A 26039-nucleotide genomic window follows, 5' to 3' on the forward strand; every position below is an offset into this window, starting at 1 on the left:
AGTGTAAATAGAAAAGGTAGTAGAACTAACAGTAACCGCCTGGCCACAGTCAACAGCGGCGCGGCGAGCGGTGCGGTGAGCGGCGCGGTGAGCGGCGTGGTGAGCGTTAAGCAGCGAAAACAAATGTAGGACAATGTATGAAGGTGGCTACAGCTACGGGCGGTGCCGATTCCGCCGCCGTGCGGCATTTGTTTCATCCGCTCGACTCAAGCTGCGCCGCTCGCCGCACCGCCCGCCGCGCCGTTCGTAGCTGTCAGCTTCATACATTGCCCTACATTTGTTTCCGCCGCTCAACGCTCACCACGCCGCTCGCCGCCCTGCTCGCCGCGCCGCTGTTGGCTATGGCCAGGCGGTTAGCTTTAACAAGGTAGGCAACAGCGTCGTTGGTGTGGTAGTGAAGATTGCGGCTGATTTATATATGAGACCACTTCTCTTATCTTATTCCGCGAGAGTGGTAATGCATCTGTGATTGATTCTAACAAGAATTATATGAATTTGGTTAAAGGTTATCTGTAACTAAGACTAGATACATAGGCACATTAAGATATTAATGAGAATACTTATGTACGACGATGTGATGAGATGTTATCTTTTTATATGTACCTAATAAACTTTTTTTATGCAAGTCTAGTTTCGTCATTATTAGTAGTAATAATAATATGAATAATAATTATTAATTGAATGCATAATAATTTAATGAAGCACTAAGATTTAGTCTTTAATAAAACTCACTATTACTTCATGGTGAACTAGACCTAACTGCTGATTTGTATGAAAAGCTCCACTCAGCTGTTTTGTGATCAGCGTAACTGAAGAGAATATCTAGCAGAATTGGTGTTTGAAAGTTATATTGATATTAATTTCCCGTTCCGACAAAGCGCGACTACGTATTAATTTAGTTAGTTAAGTACATTCAAATTGGTTTCGGGATTTAGGGCCAAAATAAATTGAGACGTGATTTGACTACACTTATAATAATTGTGTTTCAACGGCCACAAGATGGTTTAGGTTATGTATTGAGATTTCAAAGACGTAATCTTTTGAAATCTTATTATAGAATTTTTATTATATTTATACCCCTATCGACCATATCTACACTAGTTTAAACTTGTATTGCTTTAAAACAAATCAATTAGGTAATAATTAACAGTTCTGACTACATACTTATTGTCAGAAGAAAAGGAATAATAGAAATAACTTTGAAAATACATTAACCTTTAGTTATATTAGAAATCATGCTCGTCTGCTACTCCTATATTATAAAAAAAAATCTAAAATGCACACATTCACATAATTTTGAAAAATCAGAGATGCACCTTGGGCTTTAAATCTCGAACCTCTCGAACAAGAGGCTGAGTTTCTTAACCACAATTCTATCACTATTTTATGTGATTATTCATCTTTTATTTATATTATGTGCTACAAACGTACAAGTATAACTCTCGCATTTATTTTTCTTTCATTTTTACTCGGATTAAAAAAGTCTAGAGCCATTGTTAACAATATAGTCAACACTTAATAAATATTAATATTATGCGAAAGTACTGACTACTGGTGTATAAAATGCACTACAATCAAAATAAATCCTCCCCTCGACACAGTTATCAAGGACCGAAACCGTTAAAATTGCTCAAACATCAAAGATACTGTCTATGTACTGAACACACAGCTTCATTATAAGCGTACCGTAATATTGTGTTCAACACAATCTCTTGTGTGCACAGGATAAAGAATATCACTCGTATAGCCTCTACGTCAAGCCCCTTACTTTTAAGCAATAATAAGGCTTTGATATTCAAATTTTAGATACAATTTTAACCGAACAATAAGCAGTCTTGTCGAAATAAAATAATATATGAATGAAATTGATAAAATATGGAATCTGATATGAGTTGCTCCTTGTAATTAAGGATTACGTTTTCAGGTCTTTTATCTAGAAAAACATAAAAGGCTTTTTAGTTTGAGAAATATCTCTATTAATAAATACGTTGTACGTTAACATAATTACATAGCTTTGGAGCACATACATATAACAGCATTGGAAATGGATTTTAATGACAGATGCAATATGAAATTTGTAATATCATTAATAATGAAATGTTGAAGGTGGCATAACATTGTTGTTCGACTCCGGCACCACCACCACCACACTAATTTCTGCCAAATAACAACTGATATTTTATAAGGGAGACATACTTTTCCGGGGCATTTTAGCTTAGTCTTCAGAGGGAGTCTCTATAGGTAGGAATGTAATCTTATCTGGGGTAGATTACAGATTTTTTTAGGCGGCAGGTGCCACTCACCACGAGTATAAGGTGTACTGCATGCTTGTGTGCTGCTCCTACGTTATAAAAAAATATATTTAACTTTTATTTTATTATATTTTTTCTTACTATATGACTGACAATTTGAATTCATCATCATCATCATCAACCCATTATTGTCCTCTTATAGTGAGAAGGATTAGGCCATAGAGGTGCGTGCCAGGGATTTGAACCTCGGACGATCCGTCGATTGAGACGCCGAGTTTCTTAACCACCAGGCGTCACTGCCATTTTAATTAATATTTGACATTTTAGGCGATTTGATAATTCGAGTTTGGGAAGAAGCAACGGCGGCACAGTGAAAATTGATAATAACGAGCGGTTTTCGGTGTGTTAATAATCTAGCTTGTAAAGATAACGTATCTTCGCGGGAGTAATTATTTATCTACGGTAATAGACCAGCCGTAATAGGTACTAAGTAATCATAAACGAAATGTTTCTTAGTATTTGAATACTTGGTTGAGCTGTTTCGAAGATTACCTTGTACGAGTATACTTGATTTATACTTATTTATGTACTGATTCGCTTAATAAACTATAATACAAATCAGTCCACAACACGTCCTACCCGGCACGGCGTCCAAGCTAAAAGTGACGTGTCTGTTCACTAAAACCCCCCCGGTGGCCGTCCTCAGCGCTGCGTAGAGGACTCCGGGATCTCCAAAGGAACGCAACCGGAGTCCTCTCAGCGCACTGCCCCGTCGGGCTCCGCCTAAGTGAGACTGAATCACCCCACCGTCCGATGTACACGACGATATGCGGCCACACATACCGCCGTCCTTCCCGGGGTCGTTGGCCGGACGGTTCGAGCTCCCACTCTTACCACCTGCAACCCCGAAAGCCCTTTTTAGTCGCCTCTTACGACAAGCAGGAGATACTGTAGCCCTATTCTGGTCCCGGAACTACAGGGACAGACGTGTCTGATCAACTGACAAGCTAACTAATTAACTAGATGTCGTCAAATGCGCCCCACTACCGCACGCCATACCACTGTACTCGTGCCTATGTTTAGTGTCTAGTTATTAACGAACGAGTGTATTAACGAAAACACAACAATTGAGATTATATGTAGTTTTGGAGAGGATTTGAATATGGGCAAATATACCGTTTGTAATATAGAAGTAAATCTAATACATAACATGAAATGACCTTTTTTGATTTTTTTTTTTGTTTTCCAGGGGGAACCTTCGAAAGGTACCCGGCGCCGTGCCTGAGTGACACAGAGTTATGTGGGAATCTTACCGCACTGAGACCCCGCGGTGGCCGTCCTCGGCGCTTCGTAAAGGTTTTCGGGATCTCCAAAGGAACGCAATCGGAGTCCTCTTAGCGCGTTTCTCCGTCAGGCTCCGCCCAGATGAGCATGACGCTCGCCACATCGTCTGGTGTACACGACTGTATGCGACCACACATACCACCGTCCTTCCACATCGCTAGCCGCGTGGTTCAAGCTCCTACTCTTGCCACCCGCATCCCCAGAAGCCCCTTTTAGTCGCCTCTTACGACAGGGGATGTCGTATCCCTATTCTGGTCGCGGAACTATAAGGACAAACAAGAAATGACCTACACACAAATACATTTACGTTACCCGTTCCCTAACTTTTCAACAGGAGCAGACAGCCCGTGACCACGGTTAATAAAGTGTCCCGAAAATCACGATAGAAACCGCTTAAATAGTTCAGCGTTAATGTTTCTGAATATTATTTATATTATTTTTTAATATTATTGCATAATCTTTTTGTACCTGGTAGTAAGTTACCACCGCTGTTCACGAATATCCACAATCAAACCTAATTAGAGCCATTCATTACATTGTTTCAAAAATATCATCTTTTCATTAAAATATTTGAAGTTAGGTATCTATGTATCTATTTATAACTTAAATAATAAGACGTGGGTTCTAGCTTGTTTTGATGCAAATTATATACGATTATTAAATAAAATAATTCCAAGTTATATTGATATTTATAGCACATCAGCATATGGGTATAGGATTTAGGCCCAAAATAAAAGTAAATAATATTTATTTCCTCTAATTTTTAATTATATCGTATTTCTACAACAATACATTTCATAATTTTCTCAAATAGCATGTACAATTTTAAGCATAACCTAATTAACATTTTGAAATAAATTTCTAATTTTTTAATTACTTGTTTTTTTTATGTAATAATGCAATTTTTTTTTTTTTTTTCATCAATGTATTTTTATAATAATAATCAAGATGTTATTTATAATTGTTATGAGAAATTTAAGTGTTAACATTTTACAATTATTTCATTAATTTATATTTACAGTTTTATTCAATTCTTTCCATTTAATTTGTATACTATTTTATGTTATTCTATTATTTGCATTGTAGTTTGCACCTATAATTGAGGTAGCACTTGTACCTGTGTCTTATTTCCTTCTGTGTACCTTTACCGATTGTTGGTGTATACTTTGTTGGTGTAACATAGTAATAATAAATAAATAATAAATAAATAAATAAATAAATAATCTCTACAGATTTTTCGTACACACTTATTGTAACTAAATTATTATAATAACATTATTCTTCTTCATACATTCTAGTTATCAAAGAAATAAATGACCACGCCATGTTCATTATCTGAAAAAGAAAATCATTATTTAAAGAATAGGTGTAACAAAAAGATAATGATAGCCTTTTTTTTTTGTTCACGAGGGGGAAACCTTCAAAAGGTACACGATGCCGTGGGAGCAACACAGGGTTATGTGGGACTCTACCGCACTAAAACCCCCCCGGTGGCCGTCCTCGGCGCTGCGTAGAGGACTCCGGGATCTCCAAAGGAACGCAACCGGAGTCCTCTTAGCGCATTGCCTCGTCGGGCTCCGCCCAGGTGAGCTTGTCGCTCACCGCACCGTATGGTGCGTACGACGGTATTCGACCACACATACCGCCGTCCTTCCCGTCCGTCCTTTTAGTCGCCTCTTACGACAGGCAGTGGATACCGTAGCATAGGGCATGTCCCGGAAATACAGGGATAAGGTAATGATAGCCTAGTGCTTGAAACCTGGCACCTTACCTCAAATTTATCAGAGTTATGTGTGTATAAGAAATGAATTATCACTTGCTTAAACGATGAAGGGTAACTTTGTGAGGAAACTTTCTGACTGAAGTACTTTAAAAATAGTAGTCCTGTGGTGAGGACTAAGGGTCCATTAAAAAAAGTTCAAGTGTGTGAAGTTTATCAATAACTTCGTCAGCGCAATGAACTATGGCCTAAAATTATTACTGTCATAACTACGGAGGATGTAATATAATAATGAGAGGGTTATGAAATTACACCGTGCCTAGCTATGACATATAGCAGCAAATTCTTTGTTCCCGTAACAAATTTTCCGTTCTACAAATTGCCGGGAAAAATCCTATATTCAGATATTGGAGGTGTTTCTTTTAAAATGTCCCAGGTCGAAATGATGTCACGATATACACTGTAGAGCCTCGCTCGGGTGGCGCGGCGAAAAGCTGTTTCCACTATATAAATCTAGTTCTATAAAAAGACACGAATCAAAATACTTACATAGTTTTTAATGACAAGTGAATATTTAATACTCAACGTGAGTAATCGAAAAAGTCGTAGCAATAGCAGATAACATCACCCAAAAGTTCAAAAGGTCAGACCCTCAGGGGAATTAAACCCATTAGTCAAAATCGAAACCACTATTTTTGATTAATAAATTGGTACTCAGGTATTACATTAAAATTATTTGTCGCGCTAAATAAATAAAAACAAAATTTCAATACATACCGACTTGTCAGTATTCACATTACTTATAACGATATTCACTTTAAACATACTTAAACTAATATAAAAGTTTTCAATTGGAGCTAATTCCCTATCATTACGCGTGACGTGCCAACCGTCCATTACGACGCGGAAGTAAGCGTTTACAAAGTATTATGAACTGTAGCATTACCATGAGTTGGCATAGAAACGCCACTATAGAAATGGTAAATAGAAAACTATTGTCATTTTGCTAGTGAATAACATAACTACTATCGTTACGGTATTTCTTGACAACGTCTGTCAAATTAATGACTCATGGGACCGAATTTGTATGGCAATAGATCATAATGACATTCGCTAGCGATTTGATTTCGATAGGTTTTTTACGTATCGAGTTACGTCACTACGGATTTTAGTTCTACGAGTAACCACCAGAGGCGCTGTACAATTTTTCATACATTTATTTTACGCAGTCGCTAGCGAGTAATACTTTTGTAAACTCATGGTAGTCCTACTGAAATTACCTTTACGAAAGTCGTTAACGATACGTGCGTGTAGCTCGTGGACTTGATGTACGTGACTCGCTGCGATCTGTAACACAATAGCTTTAGGTCAGTTGTATTGTAGTTTTGTAGACTTTTTAGAAAATGGACGTAGCAAACAGCCATACAATCCACCAGGTAAGTGACAAAGTGGGCATAGCAAACTAGCATTCAGTCCACCAGGTAAGTGACTATTGTCGCGCATCTATTATTTACCGCTGATATGAGTTCTGAGGTTAGCCTTGTATCTGTGCCCTTACCATGAGTTTTTACGTTTAGACAAATATGACTGTTTTGGTATTTGTTTACGTATTTGCCCATACAATTCCCAATCACCGCCCCTAGCGGACTGTATCAGCACTATAGTGTCAGTAACGTAACATTAAATGTCTAAATTGACAAAATGGCGCTTTATGTTTTGTCTCTCTTTTTTACAAACATGTGAGGTAGACAAAAAGACTTGAGCACTTACTTATTGTTACGTTTACTCAGTCTACTGAAGCAAACGGAACAGAATAATGGATTGAGTAAACGTAACGTAAAATTGTGGGTTGTTTTGAAAACTCATGGTAAGGGTACCGTATGCTAGTAGCGCTCATGACAACTAACTCGTAACGCCTTAGATAAGTGTGTTTTTTTATAATATAGGAGTAGCAGAGGGGCATGCAGTCCACCTTTTTTATATAATATGGAGTAGCAGACGAACATGCAGTCCACCTGATGGTAAGTGGCTTTTGCTGCACATGGACATCTGTAATTAACGCCTCTACACCTGAAGACTAAGCTGGAACGCCTCGGTAAAGTATGTTTCCCTTACCACGCCCTTCGAACCAGAACACAGCAGCGCTTAATACGATTGTTATTAGGCAGAAATCGGTCTTTCTTACTATACCTTTCAAACCGAAACCTTGCAGTTATACAGAAATAGGTATGCTGGTGTCGAAGCACAATGGATTCACCTTCGAATAATAATGATCATTATATTGCATTGTATTGGAGAACCATGCCATACTTGGCATTTTAGACTGATACACTACTACGGATGTAGCTTATATATCTACTAAACATATAAGAAGATTATCCGTAGACTGTGTCTAACCGATTCTGTATGTGTGTCTGTAATTAACCGATTTTTTAGTTTGATAACAATTAACGAGTTTAAGTGTTCCCAATAAAAAAATCTAAATATGCATATTGCATATTCAAATAATTATTTTATGATAATAATAAACGACGAATAAATGAACGATAATAACTTAAAATTTTACGAATAACATTTTATAGTGAAGTACAATAACTACTAATTACCGTTTTCAATTCAATTATGTTCAAAAACTTGTAAACTGGACTATTATCGTATAATCTGGAACATTGTTAGCGATACTGCGAACCCTTGAAATAAATATCAATTTTATGCGAAAATATCGCTATACATATAACAATCCACTACAATCAACATAATTGCTCTCCTTGACACGATTTCAATTCATTGATACAATTATCAAGTGTTGGAAATGCTGAAGTTGTTCCAATATAATACTGTCTCAGTACAGTAGCATTACCATGAGTTGGCATAGAAACGCCACTATTGAAATGGTAAATAGAAAACTATTGTCATTTTGCTAGTGAATAACATAACTACTATCGTTACGGTATTTCTTGACAACGTCTGTCAAATTAATGACTCATGGGACCGAATTTGTATGGCAATAGATCATAATGACATTCGCTAGCGATTTGATTTCGATAGGTTTTTTACGTATCGAGTTACGTCACTACGGATTTTAGTTCTACGAGTAACCACCAGAGGCGCTGTACAATTTTTCATACATTTATTTTACGCAGTCGCTAGCGAGTAATACTTTTGTAAACTCATGGTAGTCCTACAGAACACTTTTATAGTATTGAAGTAGCTAAGTATGCAGTCCACCTTATTCATAATCATGCTAGCTGACCCGGCAAACGATGTGTTGCCATATAAATAAAAAAATGTTAACGGTGAACTACCTTTATCATTTAGGGGTATGAAAAATAGATAGTACCCGATTTTCAGACCTACTGAATATGCATATATTTTTTTTCGTAAAGCCGTTTCAGAGGAGTACGGTAACTAACATTGTGACAAGAGAATTTTATATAAGATTAAGCATCTATAACAACTCGAAGTAGGACAGGGGTTATGTTTTTAATATTATTAGAGTAGCAGACAAGCATGCAGTTCACTTGATGGTAAGTGGATCCTGCCGCCCATTGGAATTTGTAATCAACCCCAGATAAGATGAAACATACGGTGTGGGGATAGTACCTTCCGCGTTAAACCACAAAAGGTTCCACCACCTTAAGACTTACACTAGAACTTACCGTAACATTGTGATCAACACAATCTTCTTGTGAGCACTAGATAGGGAATACCAGTTACTATCATATATTGCGGTGCCGACGTCAACTGCCTGGAACACAATAAAAGTTTTAAATATTCACTACTACTAAGTACTTATATGATTTTATTTTTTTATATGAACAGATATATAATAATAATAATAATAATAAAATCATATATTGTCATACATGAATAGAACAATAGATTACAGATACATAACAAATATTTTTTTGAAATACATGCGATGGAGCAATACGAAGTGGCTAAGCTTTAGCTAATGCGGGATAGAAACCCCGCGCAGCGCTGTTTTTCAGTCACTTCCTACTCCCAAAGATCTTATTCGGGAGTTAAAAGTAAGCGGTCCCCATTTACCGACGGATAAATCTTGATACAATGTAGATTCCCAAAAAAAAACAAACACACATAATAACAATTATTAATATATAACAATTAATTTATGAACCAAGAATATTGCGTTAGTATACAATATGTGTGTGTGTGTGTGTGTCCTTGTGTGTGTATGTATGCGTGTGTAAAAATACGTTATAGGCTTACTATGTAATTAATTTCGAAAAACTTTTTTAGGCTCAGGGATTTGTGGTAGGAATGTTTTAGGTTTTCTGCAGCGAGTTGCCTTTTTAGCAGAGCTATTTTATATTTTGCTTTAAAGCATTTAATCGACATGTAAAAAAACATCAACATATCAATGTAAAAAAGAACTTACATTTAAAATTTTGTGAAAAGGCATTTAATTAACTCCCAAAAAATATATGCTCTTCAGTACGCAAATTCAATATATATTTAGACATCCTTTAAAAGTAAATATTTTTTTTATAAACTAATACCATAAACATTTTAGTTATTATTAACCACTTCATTTAAATTATTAACCACTTATTAAATTAAACCGACTTATTCGAATATTGATATTTTTATACAGATTATTGATATTACGAATGTCAATAATTATTATTCATGAATTATAAGTGAAAGTGTATTGTGATTATATAAGCATTAAATGTGGTTCATTTATAAAATAAAAATATAAAAAATATAATTTGTAAAATCGCTTACAGAATCTGAAAGGAGTTGTCCATTGTAGCAGCAGTGGAATATCATAATAATAGAAATCACTGATCCCATAAGATTTTTAAGGTCTTCTAGTCTTCCGTTGATCTGATAAATATAACAATTATTTACAACTGTGTAAAAGAATAGTCAATATTGTAGAATAAATTCTAAAACGAAATATTGAATAAAATGTAATGACTTCGTAGCTTCGTAGCACTTGTTCGCTACGAGTACTACGGCGTAGTCATAGTTATGACAAAGATACTTTAGATGGCTATATGTCTAATATATATTAATATCCATGTAAATTGGAAAATATAGCAGGTATGTTACCTTTACACATTATTTCAAAATAATTATTTATGACAAAAATAAAAATAAACATACCATAGCTGCCACACAGTAGAAGCAAATAACACCTGATAGGAAGATGACGTGAAGAGCAAATATGGCGCCGAATACATTCCCCAATTCGGAGATGAAGCTAAAAAAATGCATGTCATGCATCATATAGGTAACTTAACACTAAAATAAAACTTTGCTTAATAAATGTTTTGTCATAAGTTTGTAACATCTTAATATGATTATTTGTATTTGAATAACGTATTCTCGTTCATACATAACCTTCTCAGAAAATGCTCAATTTGCAATTTGCAACTTGTTTATAAAAAAAATAATCAAACTGCATTTGGCCATACGTTCTCTTTTCTATAATAACACTATTAGCAACTCAACAATTTAAAGGTCGATCTAAATACTCGTTTTAAATTTTCCAGTATAATATAAAATCTAGTACAGTTTAGTAGTTTTTTAAATTATTAATGCATAATGTATGTAATTCCACCCTATAATTAACATTAAGCCAATAAATCGTCATTCTAGGATACCGCTATTTTCTAAACATAACAGTTATATGTACACATATTTAATATTGAAGTTAAATTAACTTCACACATTAATTAATAACGTCGAGAACTGGAGCAGTACACCCGTGACCACAATCTATGAAGTGCTGGAAAAGCCGCGATGGAAACCACTTAAATAGTTAAACGTAAAATGTATTTCTATTGCTCTATACCTATTTCAAGAAAATGCTTGATAGAAACGATTTTATCGCGTTTTAACTCATTATTAATTTCAATTCGTTTTTAAGTACTGCTGCTATTCGATTGGTTTTAAGGAACAACTTGTATGTCTAGTAATAACGAGAAAAATAATTCGATTACGGTACTATTGAGCTGGAGGAGATGGAATCGGTAAACGGCCAACGGACTTCATAAATAAATGTGGTACTTAGAGGAACTCTTGTGACGTTGAATTGCTACAATTTGAATGCTCTTGTGTAAACTACTGCCGATTACCTCCGAGGACTAAGTTAGAATGCTTCGGATTAGTATGTCTCCCTTACCACACCCTTCAAGGCGGAACACATCAGCGCTTAACACTATTGTTATTAAGCAGAAATAATTGCAGCGGTGGTTTCCCCAGAATCGAACCGCAAAGGTTTCGACCTATGCTCGCTAACTCTACCTCACGTATGAAGATTATCTAGATCAAACACATTACAATTCTTTCCAAAATATATGGACAACAATTTTAAGTACGTCCAAAAAAAAATTAAAGAAACGATCTTACCATGATACTCCAGTGCAGTTTACTTAAATTTAAAACGAAAGAAAGACAAAGTGGATACAGAAAGACAATCCTTAAATCTTTCCCTAACAACCCCCTTAATTAAGATGTATAAAGAAACTGCTACTTTGTACGGACATTCTTCCCGACAATTTGTCTTTTAATTCGAGTTTTAATAGAACAGTTACCAAACAGAATAAAATTGCAACTTTCATTAACTTTTAATTTACACGTAGTATTTGTAAATGCGTACTAATTAACATGTAAAAACCTAATGATAATAAGCATGAGCAATAAATAATTTGAATTTGAATTTGTAAGTAAAATACGCGTAGACAGCGTAGTTTATGATTACTCATATTATTTTATAGCATAATTGTCGTTTATACTGGCAGTAAAACTACTGTTAATTAAAAATGGAATGAAATGAAAGTTATAAAATGAAAAAAATATGGGAGGGGGGGATATTAGTGCGGTAAGAATCCCACATTAGTCTGTGTCGCTCCCACGGCACCGGGTACCTTTTGAAGGTTTCCCCCTCAATAAAAAAAAGGCGCATGTGCGAGCGACGAGATTTTACACGCGCGGCGGATGGCGGGCGCATATGGACGCGGCGGGCGCCCGCTCGCAAACTGTTTCATTGAACACTGCCTAGTGGTAGAGTTCGCGTAAAACAGCTAGTCCGCTCTGAATATAGAAATGAATTGCGTCGCCATAGCAAATTGTATGACTAGTTGACTACACCTGCTCGCAACAACTTCAGAGCGGACCAGCAGTTTGGCGCGAACTATACCATAATAATATTATGTAGTCATACCGCATAGCATGTGACAGAATTACAATTTTGTATTGGTCTTATTTTTAAATTGTTTATGAATTTGTAATTTAAAATTTATTTTTATTTTGCAATCTTTTGTAGTTAATCTATTACACGCGACGGATTTCCGCGGTGGGATTTTTTTATTATATAGGAATAGTAGACAACCATGCAATCCATTAAGGGTAAGTGGCCAACCCCAAAAATATTAGATTCCTACCTAAGGTCGGCCACAGATGCGCCGCTACCCCTGAGGACTAAGCTAGAATGCCTCGGAAACCAAGCCAAGCCAAGGGTTCCAAGCCGTCCGGAGTAAAAACCCGCTTTGTACACACGCAACAATTTTAGCGAACGCCCTACACTACACTACTTACACTATTACTATTTACTATTTATTATTTATTTACTATTTAGTACTACAGTATTTTATTATCAATTAAAACAGAACCTTTAGCAGAAAAATGCAGTCCAGCTGCGGCTTATCGATATTATATTTTGTCGTCCAAATATGATAGGAAATATCTTACTTCAGCAATCTCGAATGCCTTAAAACGGTTCGCTTAATCTTCTCGTCCATATTGAAATCGTCGGCAGAGTTGAAAATATCTCTAAACTCATTTTGTAGTAAGTCGAATTGAATTCTTAGTTGATTCATGCATACAGTGAGTAAGAGTAAACTTCCATTTATTATATACGTTAGACTTAAAGCTGAAAATAAATAAATTTATTAATATAATAATTTGTACGGGTAACATGAACGCGACTTACAAACGTGATTGGAACGATCGGGAATAAAATATTAATAGAATTACGAGAATTCTGTTCCACAAACAGATCCAATTTTCATTATTTCATGGAAAACGAAAAAAATGCGTATTACAGATATAATAAAATGCTAGACTAATGACAAGAACAGTGATAGCCTGTACTCGTAACAGTGACAGTGGTTTTAAATTTGGCTCTTAATTTTGAGGTTGGTCTGAGATTTGAATATCTTGGACATAAATACCTCTCTAAAAATCACAAAGATCTTACCTACCTAAAGATCTCCTACCAATTCGGATAATCTTGATTTTGGTTTGATTCCCTCTCAATTTGCAGAGGAGACCAATGTTCAACAGTGTCACAATAATAGATCGATAACCCAGTGTTGATAGACTTGTAAAAGATCAGTACGAAATGTCCTTTACAATTTATTAAGGTTTTAAGGCTCCCACGCCTTCGACAGCTTTGTAAACTTTTTCAATTTTATTCAGTCATAATACGTTCATATTTCTTATGAAACAGTTTCGATATTTTAACGTATAAAAAGCAAGTGGGTAATTATGTAAAATTTAATCAAATTTGGAAAGTAAAAAATATTCAAACTTACCCTTATACTTATACTATACTTACCCTATACGTTCAATATTTTTAGGTGTTAAAAATAAGCAAATTTAGTGTAAGTAAAATAAGCAAAAACTACAATTACGTCTTAAGCTTTAAATTAGAATTAAATTCAATATCATACGACATTAATAAATAAATAATCTAACTATTGGACAAAATCTGGATACTAAAATGGTCAAATATATTTAGCAGGTGAAATATCGATAGATAAGTTATTAATGACGGGTATATATCTATACTTACTCATAACGTAAACGACTCCATACACCATTATATACAAGGCCAAATTATCTTCGTAGTTGAAAGGCACTAGTAATCTGAATGGTAAAACGTTTAAAACATTTTCTTTGAAAATATATTTCTTTACAACAACAGTAGTAATTGGTATTAGCATGTAAATATGCACAAAAATTGACGTCCCGGTGAAAACCACTGCAACCAAAATATATAAAAATATTTGCTTACCAATATCGTCGCGTACAATCATTTTATTAAACTAGATGGCGCTGTTTACAATCAAAAGCTAACAAATTAGGTAATATAATAACGCGCGTAGCTTCTGTGTTCCGCTAAAATACATTACGATATGTTCTTCTAAACGCGCCAAGTGTTCCAAAATTGTACCCAAGTGTTCCACAGTGTTCAAAAATACATTTTTTTATTGTCGTCTATTTTAACCAAATTGAGGGCATAAAAGACAAAATAATTCATAACCTTTTCTTTGTCATTTGATACGCTTGATTATTATCAAAATATATCAATATCAAGATGATTAACGTTCGGTGTAATTTTCAGTACTTGGATTTATATTTAATAGAAATTGGAAAAAGGGAAAATTCGCGCTGAATTTTTATGTCCATATTACAGTTCGGTGAAACAGGGATTATGCGCAAAGTATACCTTACCATAATTGAATCGGTCGAGTGATTTAATTTTCTTTCGCCTCAAGGCAACAAGATCTGACGATAAGTTTCCACCGTCACGCCATTCCTTGCCGAGACTCAATACGAAACTTTTGATTTTCTTTTTGCTGTATAAGAAATGAAGATAGAGCAAGCAACCTGGAAAAGAAACAATTCTTCGCATACTTACCATGAGTTTGATTTTGATGGCCATTTTAGTTTTTGAAGCCATTTGGTTTAAAGGATGTTGTTTATGTAATAAGAACAAAAGAGGATTTAAACAAACTAACGGGTTCTTTCCTGTCGCGCGTGATTATATTTTCACGCGCGTCTCACCTGCATACGTGAATTAACTCGCTGCAGTCTTTTTGCGATACTTGTGCGTGTACGTATAAAACTGTATAATAGAAAAGGCACACTTACGGCTTATTTACGGCTGAGACGTACGTGCGGGTTACAACACGCGCGACGGGTTGGACGTACGTGCGGGCGTAAATAAAGGTGACAAGAAAAAATGCCTCAAGCCAGTAACGGTTGAAACGCCTCCTATTCTGATTACCCTCATTAAATGAAATAACAACGGTGCGAAAACTACCCCGCGCTCATGCAGACAAAAATGATGATACACAAAAAGTTCTACAATCTACGAAGAACTACGACGCACAAGCCCATTTTCAACATGAAAAGAATTAATATAAACCCGGAACAAAGGCCCGGCCATATACCTTCGAGAGCCCCATACGCATAGGATAAATCAATGACCACATCTAATAAATCAACCCCACTGCCGGCTGCTTTCACAAGAAAGGCCCAATGGCCAATCGTTGTTACAATATGGACTGAAAGCATAAATAAATATAGGTATTTGATTCTCAGAAAGCCTAAGCGCTCGTCAAAAATATCTATTCCAGAAAATCGGAAATATTTAAGAACTGTTAGAAATGGTCGGAAATAATCAGCTTCCAGGTGTTGTAAGTCCTCCATAGCGGCGAGTTCTAAATGAAATGTAACAAAAAATAAAAGTTTTAAGTTAATATTTTGCAGGAGCCATGAAGCTATGAAATGGAAATAATAGACGAGGCGTTTCCTAGAACTTCGAGAAACGTTGATAACTTTTGGTAAGTTATTTACCTTCTCTTTTTATATTTACATCTTTTTTATAATATAGAAGTAGCAGACGAGCATGCAGTCCACCTGATTGTAAGTGGCTACTGCCGCCCATGGAAATCTGTAATCAACCCCAGATAGGATTCGATATTTCTACCTGAGGTCGGCCACAGATACCCCTGAGGACTAAGCTGGAACACCTCGGAAAAGTATGTCTACCTTACCACACCCTTCAAAACGAAACACAGCAGCGCCTAACACTGCTGTTATTAGGTAGAAATAGGTGCGGTGGTGGTGCCGCCGGAGTCGAACCACAAAGGGTTCTACCAACTTTCCAAATGAAAACAAATACAAAGAAGAAATTTGAAAATACGAATTTCCTAAAAGAAAAGTATTTATGCCTCATCCATTCAGTTTATAGTTATCATAACTTCACAAATGAAAGCGCGGACGCGTATAATTTTATGAAAAACTGTAATAACGGACTTCGTCGTTCATTATTTTATGTGTATCGTAAAATATCGGACATATATTAAATTACACGTGTTGGAATGGTATGTTATGAAAGAATACCGCAGTAAATACTCATTACCTTTGCATTGCAAAATGTATGTTTTATTTGTTTATTTATTTTATAATATTGTGAAAATAAACTGTTTGTATGAGATAAAACAAACTTATTAAAACCTTTTATTACCTTGCATTGTTTGTGCATGCACGGATTAAATCTTGCAAATTGATAATATAGTCCAATCCATTAATATAAAATCAAACTGGTATAAACTAGTATTAAATAAAACTGATATAAACCAATTAGGATAAATGCATGATTAATTTATTAATGGCATTCCAAATCAAAGATGGCGAATGCGTCAACATGGCGGACCAAATATATTTTGAAGGTAGTAGGTAAGTAAACTGCACTGGAGTATCATGGTAAGATCGTTTCTTTAATGTTTTTTTGGACGATCTTACAATTGTTGTCCATTTATTTTGAAAAGAATTGTAATGTGTTTGATCTAGATAATCTTCATACGTGAGGTAGAGTTTGGTAGAGTTAGCAAGCGAACCCTTTGCGGTTCGATTCTGGGGGAACCACCACCACACCTATTTCTACCTAATAACAGTAGTGTTAGGCGCTGCTGTGTTCCGGTTTGAAGGGTGTGGTAAGGGAGACAGACTTTTCCGAGGCGTTCCAGCTTAGTCCTCAGGGGTAGCGGCGCATCTGTGGCCGACCTCAGGTAGGAATATCTAATCCTATCTGGGGTTGATTACAGATGTCCATGGGCGGCAGTAGCCACTTACCATCAGGTGGACAGAATGCTCGTCTGCTACTCCTATATTATAAAAAAAATGCACCTCCAAGATATGGGTATCAAATGATAAGATTTCTGAGAAATTTCTGAGAAGAAACCGAAAAATAAAATGATATTTCTAAAACACTTAACTGACACTCTATTTGGTACACATTTATTCTGTTGACATAGAAGCTGTGTAGTTAGTAGTACGAGAAAATAAATTTGTCTAGCTTGTCGCTACTACTTATTATTTTCGGGGTTATAAAATCGTACGTGGTTCGGCTCCGTAGACACTACCTCCACATCTATTTCTACTCAATATCAGCAGTTTCAAACACTACGGTGTATTTTAAGATAGGGGACACACGTCTGCATAAAGCTTACTTGCATCCACACTACCCATTTTGGTTCTGGTAGAACATAAAATTATTAGCATTACATGTATTTTGTGCCGCCTTAATATTTTTTGCACATCCTTAAGGTTGACTGGCAGAAAATGCTACTTTTTTTTTTGTTTATGAGGGGGAAACCTTCAAAATGTACCCGGCGCCGTGGGAGCGACGCAGGATTATGTGGGATTTTAGGGATGTTGGGAGATCATATTAATATTTGAAGATAGGAGGAAGTCCTACTCTACTTGAACATATCCATGGGCGGCAGTGCCTCCTTACTATTAGGACTGCTCATAAATATGTCTTAGAAATTCTAAAAAGTATACACGTTTTTAAATACTATTCGTGTAATTATGTACGTTTTCTTTTAAGTAGCCAAAATAAATCACCAAAAAATAATTTCGTAAGCGGATATAATATAGGTGAATAGGAAATTGAAAATGTGCCGCAGAGGACTGCCCCATTACCAAGAAAATGAATATAATACTCTCAGCGTACTCATTCGTTCCTTTTAATAAAATTATATCCTTTACTCTTAATTCCAAGAAATATAATTATAAAAGCTTAGGTATATTTCATCGTAAAACAACAAATACTTTTATAAAATATACAATTATAAAAATAAGGCAGAGATTCCATTCAATTCAATTAAAACCCGGCATTGTTAGTGTGTTTTATTAATAATTTGACGATCAGTCTGAAGCGCAGAGGGTCCGGGTTCGATCCCCAGCCAGACGGATATCTAAATAATTAATTTCTGTTTCTGTGTCTGGGTGTTTGTGTTGTTGTCTATGTGTGTATCCATGGCCCTCACGACACAGGGAATCCTCGTGTGGGGCTGTGAGTGTAAAAAGCGTTTTTTTAAATAATTGTTTCTAATTCCTTTAAGAACAATGATTCCTTTGGAGACCCTTATATAGCCTTTAAATAACATGTACACTCATGAACTATTTTACATAATATAACCTAAATTAACAATATTTTTATCCTATTTATCTAGCTCACGGTTATTTCTTGGGCATATAAATATTATACTGAATTAGCAGTATTAGTTGTAGTACCAGTATTAGTGCTAAGATCGGTGGTAACTATATTACCTAGTACTTAAATAAAATGCCTCTTATGACGGTAATTGCTCTCCGGCTCTTAAAATGAACTGCTCATATAAATAAAACTCTCAGGTAGGCACTTGAATTCTAAATAAAGACGATTATGAAGTTGGGACGCACGTGTTTCTGCAAAATATATTAAGCTTGTAGTAGATTTATTTTTACATTTTTTTATCATAGATTAGTAAGATTACTCACTCCTAACAAGAAAATGTACCCAGTTTTGAGAATTGAAACAGTTGCGTAAAAAAGTTTTGCCACGTCTCCATGCTAAAGTGTCCTTAAAATATTTGAAATTATTATTATAAATTATTTAATTATTATGAAAATTACGCAGTATTAGTTATTTATTCGTAAATTTTCTCTAAAAATGTTTTTATTTGTCAAGAATTCAAAAAAATAACTTACTATAATAAGCCATTTGCGGCTTCATTCAATTTCAAGGCGGCGAAGTATCTTTACTAATCTATGTTTTTTATATTGAAGTTGCTAATGAGCATGCATTTCATCTGATGGAAAGTGGCTATTGCTACTCCCAGTAAGATAAGTCTTACTTCAGGTCGGTCACAGTAGCGATACCCCTGAGTATTAAGGTGGAATGCCTTACATGCATGAAATGTACAATTTTCCACACCTAGACGTACTTATACTTGAATGGAAAATTTTATATGCGAAAGCAGCGATTTTGCCTTTGCCAGGGTTATTTTTTCCATACAGACTGCCTGAGGAAAACTGTATTCTTTTATGTAGGTATGTATTTTGATATCGTCAAAATATATATAGCAAAAAAGTGAATTTAAATTCAGACACTTTATGATTTATTTCTATAATTTACATATTAATCATTTATATAGCGTTAATCTAAGCTGGTTTGTCTAGAGATCTAAATTCGTCTAAAATCACTTTTGAAAACCAAAAACCAAAAACTAAGATGTTTTTTCAATAGCATTAGCTTTTAAACAAATAAATAAAAAAGCGTGTTAAAACCAGGTAAGCACTCACTGAACTTTTTTGTCTTTTTACGAGTACCTATGAACTACATAAAGATTTTAAAGGCTGGTTTTACAGCCATACCATTACCCATAGCCTTTTGGTATTGGATGTGTCATGTGTTTTATTAGTTCGGTAACGACCTAAAAACTGTCATATCGAAACATGATGCAATGCCGACGCTGCATGATTTATAAGCGTTGTATGTAGATTTTTTAGAAAATATCTGCTGGTTTTGAGTAAAATATGCCGGCATACTAAAATACAGTTTTATAAATATGAAATATTGTACCACAGAATGAAAGTTAAAACTGTGATGAATGAAGCGCTTGACATATAATTTGCTACGAATTTTTGGTTTGGTCAGACGTGGAAAAAGGTAAAATGTAGACATCATTAGGTATAGGTTATTTATGGAAAAAAGGAAATTATAACAGAATTATCATTAATGTAATTTTTTCGATTTTTTTTTATCATAACGCGTAATGATTACAGGTTACAGGGCCGCCTGAATGTGTACATTTTGTGATAAACTGCAAGTTATACTTAATACGAGTGCATTGTATAACATAAAGAAACAATTAGGTGTTACCGAAAAGTTGACACTAATGTTAAAATTAATGAATTTTACATCAATAGAAGGTGGTAGAACCCTTTGTGGTTCGGCTCTGGCGGCACCACCGCCACATCTATTTCTGCCTCATAACAGCAGTGTTAAGCACTGCTGTGTTCCGGTTTGAAGGGTGTGGTAAGGGAGACATACTTTTCCAAGGCGTACCAACTTAGTCCTCAAGGGTAGAAGCGCATCTGTGGCTGACTTCAGGTAGGAATATCCAATCCTACCTGAGGTTGATTACAGATGTCCATGGGCGGCAGTAGCCACTTACCATCAGGTGGACTGCATGCTCGTCTGCTACTCCAATATAATAAAAAAAAAATAGAAGTAGAACGTTTCAGACACGTGTTGTCTCAGACATAACGTATTCTACTACATGTACAATGTTTATTGACATACTCGTATTTATATCTCCCATAACACCACCGCATGGGTCGTGCCTGTTTATTTATTGTACAGAAAAATGTTTATGCCTGTCACGGCCCGTGTCCGACAGCTTTAATGTCTATAAATATAAACAAGGCCTTATAAGTAAATGTAAACGTAACTGTATAATACAAACAAATACATACATACATACATATGTTCTGCAACATGTTCAGTAAATAATTATCGTCCTCAAGTCAGACACGATACACACATGTTACATTGAGACACCTAACATTGTTCGTAAGGTACAATCCAACAAGTTTGCTACACGCTGATAACGTTACAAACTATTGCGAAGCGCCGTGAAGTCATTGGCGTGGAAAGGGTAATGTGTTGTGGAACATGTCGTTGCTGATAGCGACATCATCTCGATAGCTCGTGTTGCGCAGTACACGCGTACTGAGCCCGTTAAATGACATTGTTCTATTCGGTTCACCAGGCATACTATTTTTAGTGTTTCGTGTCTATATTTTTTAACAAGCTTACGTTTAGCTTCAACTTCACATGGCCTAAGTATAGCACGACTAGAAAGTGACAATGTTTATACATAGTTTTATTCCGTTATAAATAATTATCGTTCTCTAGTCAAACATGACAGCATACATTTGTAACACCTTACATTGTTCGTAAGTCAAATATGACAACATACATTGATACACCTAACATTGTTCGTAAGGTACAATCCTACAAGTTTGTTACACGCTGATAACGTTACAAACTATTTCGAAGCGCCGTGAAGTCATTGGCGTGAAAAGGGTAATGTGTTGTGGAACATGTCGTTGCTGATAGCGACATCATCTCGATAGCTCGTGTTGCGCAGTACACGCGTACTGAGCCCGTTAACTCACATTGTTCTATTCGGTTCACCAGGCATCCTACTTTTAGATTTTCGTGTCTATATTTTTTAACAAGCTTACGTTTAGCTTTAATTTCACATGGCTTTAGTATAGCAAGACTAAAAAGTGACAATGTATATACATAATTTTGTTCCGTTATAAATAATTATCGTTCTCTAGTCAAACATGACAGCATACATTTGTAACACCTAACTTTGTTCGTAAGTCAAACATGACAACATATATTTGTAACACCTAACATTGTTCGTAAGGTACAATCCAACAAGTTTGCTACACGCTGATAACGCTACAAACTATTGCGAAGCGCCGTGAAGTCATTGGCGTGAGAAGGGTAATGTGTTGTGGAACATGTCGTTGCTGATAGCGACATCAACTCGATAGCTCGTGTTGCGCAGTACACGCGTACTGAGCCCGTTAACTCACATTGTTCTATTCGGTTCACCAGGCATCCTACTTTTAGATTTTCGTGTCTATATTTTTTTAACAAGCTTACGTTTGGCCTCAATTTCACATGGCCTTAGTTTAGCACGACTAGAAAGTGACAATTTTTATACATAATTTTATTGCGTTATAAATAATTAATGTTCTCTAGTCAAACATGACAGCATACATTTGTAACACCTTACATTGTTCGTAAGTCAAATATGACAACATACATTGACACACCTAACATTGTTCGTAAGGTACAATCCTACAAGTTTGCTACACGCTGATAACGTTACAAACTATTGCGAAGCGCCGTGAAGTCATTGGCGTGAAAAGGGTAATGTGTTGTGGAACATGTCGTTGCTGATAGCGACATCATCTCGATAGCTCGTGTTGCGCAGTACACGCGTACTGAGCCCGTTAAATGAAATTGTTCTATTCGGTTCACCAGGCATCCTACTTTTAGATTTTCGTGTCTATATTTTTTTAACAAGCTTACGTTTGGCTTCAACTTCACATGGCCTTAGTTTAGCACGACTAGAAAGTGCCCGCTTATTTTTGTTTTGGGAAATTCCTAATGATAGTTTTTAGGGAATACTGATGCTGTTAAGACATTCGGATAGTTAAGGCTTTTATAGGCAGTGCATCTTAGAAGTGGTAATGTACCTTTTGAGAAAATTTTACAAAATGTTTAACCGCGTTTAATAGTATACAATGTTAGTGCAACGACAGCTGCTACCCAAACATACTTACAAGAATGAAAAAGGTGCTTCAAGTCAATAGTTGACAATAAATAACGATTAGTCATCAGATGGACTGCATGCCATAGATATTTCATTGCTTTAAAAAATATAATGTTAATCATCTACCATATCCTTTTAAAAATAGATTCCCTAACTGCACTGACTATACTTTTATTTTTGTTTTTATTACTCCTGACCAATTAATGACCACTTTCTTTTGATAACTCAGTTGAAAAACTGTACGAAGTTCCTCATAATTAAACCTATAAAGTATACTTGTAAGTTGCACCGTTTCGTAAAGATATAACTCTTGTTTATGACTCCCGTGAAATATTGTAAGCGTTTCGATGCTGCCGTAACGGATCGCTCTAATGAGAAAAGTTGGATAGACTCCGTGAATCTGAGAAACAATGCCAACACCCAGCAATTTCCTGACACTGGACAATCAATTCAAAAGCTTTTTGCAATTCGCGCCCAAGTTTCGCGAACAATTACCTCCTCCTTTGAACGTTAACGCATTTAGGATACACGAAAAATTGATTAGTTCGAGTTTCTTTCAGAAGTTTCTGGGGCAATAAAAAGGGGTGAATTGAATTTGTACGAAGATTTGTTAGCACGGTATAGATGAATTAATTACTTTTCGGTACTTTCTTAGAAGAAAACGATAGAGTTCGGTCGGGAGGATTTATTAGCAAAATTTTTATGAGACAAAATAAGTCAACAACAATTTAAGACATAAACAAATACGTAACTCAGTATTGCACTTATACAAACGACCGCGCACGATAGTCGTCTCATAATCTTGGTGCTGATATGTACATGTGTGCACACACACTTGTACCTAATAGAAACATACAGAGATAGGTAAAGGGGAGAAAAAGAGACATAACGCTTTTCTTACGAAACAGTTTCCACCACTCATACACTGCAAACCGCATTATAAGAAACTTCGTCCCAAAACAAATCGCCGTCACTTACCTTCCTTTTATAACAGTTAATTTTGTATTATACGTCTGTTTATTCATAGGCGGCTGCAAGTGAACGTGTTAGCTTTGTGCTTAATTACGTTATAACTCGCGCCTGCCACACTCAAGCACTGCTCGAGAATTTCCTCTTAGCAAGTATCAAAAGTATGGTAATGTAAGCATGCATTAATGTGACAAAGTATACTGTATTTAGAGGTGGTAGAACCCTTTGTGGTTCGACTCCGGCGGCACCACCTCCACAACTATTTCTACCTAATAACAGCAGTGTTAAACGCTGCTGTGTTATGGTTTGAAGGATGTAAGGGAGACATACTTTTCCGAGATGTTCCAGCTTAGTCCTCAGGGGTAACGGCCGACGTCTGTGACCAACCTCAGGTAGGAATCTAATCCTATCTGGGGTTGATTATAGATGTCCATGGGCCGCTCTAACTACTTATCATCAGATTGAAGATCAAAAAGATATTTTCTTCCCTTTTGGATATGACTGAAAGAGTAAACGAGCAGTCTACCTGGTTATTGCTCCCTAAGACATTTACCAACTCAATATAGAACAAGAGTTCTCCCTAAAGCCAATCACAGTTACGCTTCCTTTCCTGAACACTAAGATGGTGCCTCATAATTACGTAAGCCATTCACCGAAAATAGAGAACTGCTTCTAGATAGAAATTAGGTATTATTAAATTAAGACAGAAACACTGCAGTGGTGTCTGTACAAACACCTATGTATGTGCAGATTAATAGCGATTACTCATATTTGATTCACGTAGGTAGCAATTTCTGTAACCGATATCAAAGAGAATCCATTCCTATCGAATTCAAAGCCGTGTTGGTTAAATAAGACTGACATTACTTCAATCTCCGTTTATTTTTCTTGAACACTACCATCATCACAAAGGTTACTTATTTTTTCAAAAATAATCATAAGTAATATAAAAAGTAATGATTGATTTGAAGTTCCGCTTTCGGTTTTGGCCAGAAATCAGCCAAAATTTTTGGCTCAGCCGAAACATACGGCCGTTAACTTTCGGGTTGCTTTTGGCAGGTTGGTTGTTTCAGACGCAGGCATTCTTGTCGATTTGATCGTTAGTAAGCCGACGATCCGCGTGTGATATAACCTATAAATTTGTATGTATTATGGAAATTTCCATGAATGAAAAAAGTTTCGGTTTGTGCCGAAATTTCGGACGAGACCGTATATATCCGTATATAGTCTCGGTTAAAAACCAATTTCGATCGGACACTAATAAAAGCATTTTTGGGACAAAATAATTAGCCTGGCAAAGTTGCCAGGCTCCTATTGCAGTGTAAAAACATTAACAAGCTGCGATAAATATACATAGTGAAATAAATTACAGAGTACCATCCATGCTCCGAATTCCGGCCAGCTTAATTTCTTTAAACTAGGTCTCATTACTTATCGTTAATTGGAACTTTTAAGCATTGGGTTCCAGCCAACTATCGGCTATGTTAATAGATGTGACTGCATTGCATATTTTAATTAAGTACAGTTGAACAAAAATTGTGTCAAATTGTTAATTCAATGGCCGATAAATGAATGAAAAGTAGAAAAGAAATAAATGACCGTTGGAAGCTACTATTCGTTTTAAATCAAAGGATATCAAAATTATTACTATTTATATTTTTCTTTGCAACGTGTATAACTTAAACAACTCAATATAACGTCTTGGAAAATAATTAGATTCAACTTAAGCACGGAGTGGGAGTGTAATGTCTATATTTTCAATCTTATGATTAGAATATACATCGGCTGAATCAGATGTATTTGGTGATATATTAGGTAGAATAAAGGCTATACATAAAAATTAAACGGGTTACAGTTTTTCTACAATCGCTTTAAAAGTATTTCGACAAAGTACTTCGCAATTCAAAATATAACAAAACTACAAAATATGTCAATACTCGACATAATAACCTCAACGCAAACCTTATTAACTGTCTCGGTTCACTAAAATATTAATCGCTGTGAAGGAGACGAAAATACCAAGACCCTTATAAAGCAGAGGTGGAGCATTAGTGTAGTGATGTGGTTTAATCGCGCTAAGCAATGACATCAAGATTCCGCGGAGCCACCAGATGGCGCTGGCGCAGTTGTGTTTCAGTTCAGACAAGTTGCCAGATGACACGCTAATGCACTGTTATTAGCGCTCGGAATACACGGCAAACGAATCTAAATGAAACTATATTTTTACATATACAAAAATATGGTTCATTTTTTTATGAAAATACGTTTGTGGTTTGATTCAGAAAACTAATAACAACA

The 26039-nt window shown here is 35.7% G+C and overlaps 1 protein-coding gene across 1 annotated transcript; it reads right to left on the reverse strand.

Moving 5' to 3' along the window:
- Nucleotides 1–4871: 4871 nt before the first annotated feature.
- LOC140749640 (odorant receptor 85f-like) lies at nucleotides 4872–10563 on the reverse strand. Its single transcript, XM_073082751.1, has 5 exons — nucleotides 10453–10563; nucleotides 10069–10170; nucleotides 8976–9064; nucleotides 6597–6663; nucleotides 4872–4931 (listed from the first exon to the last, which is right to left on the reverse strand). Exons 1-5 carry the CDS (start codon nucleotides 10561–10563, stop codon nucleotides 4872–4874), a joined length of 429 nt encoding a protein of 142 aa, XP_072938852.1.
- Nucleotides 10564–26039: the final 15476 nt, after the last annotated feature.

Source organism: Epargyreus clarus, unplaced genomic scaffold, assembly GCF_041222505.1.
Source record: "Epargyreus clarus isolate Ecla_fem2 unplaced genomic scaffold, WU_Ecla_fem_2.2 ptg000018l, whole genome shotgun sequence".
Taxonomy (NCBI): Eukaryota; Metazoa; Arthropoda; class Insecta; order Lepidoptera; family Hesperiidae; genus Epargyreus; species Epargyreus clarus.

Coding starts and splice junctions, on each gene's coding strand:
- LOC140749640 (XM_073082751.1), bottom strand. CDS start 10,563: ATGCATTTTTTTAGCTTCATCTCCGAATTGGGGAATGTATTCGGCGCC. Junction 10,171..10,452: donor TCTACTGTGTGGCAGCTATG/GTATGTTTATTT, acceptor TATATTTATCAG/ATCAACGGAAGACTAGAAGA. Junction 9,065..10,068: donor GACAACTCCTTTCAGATTCT/GTAAGCGATTTT, acceptor ATTGTGTTCCAG/GCAGTTGACGTCGGCACCGC.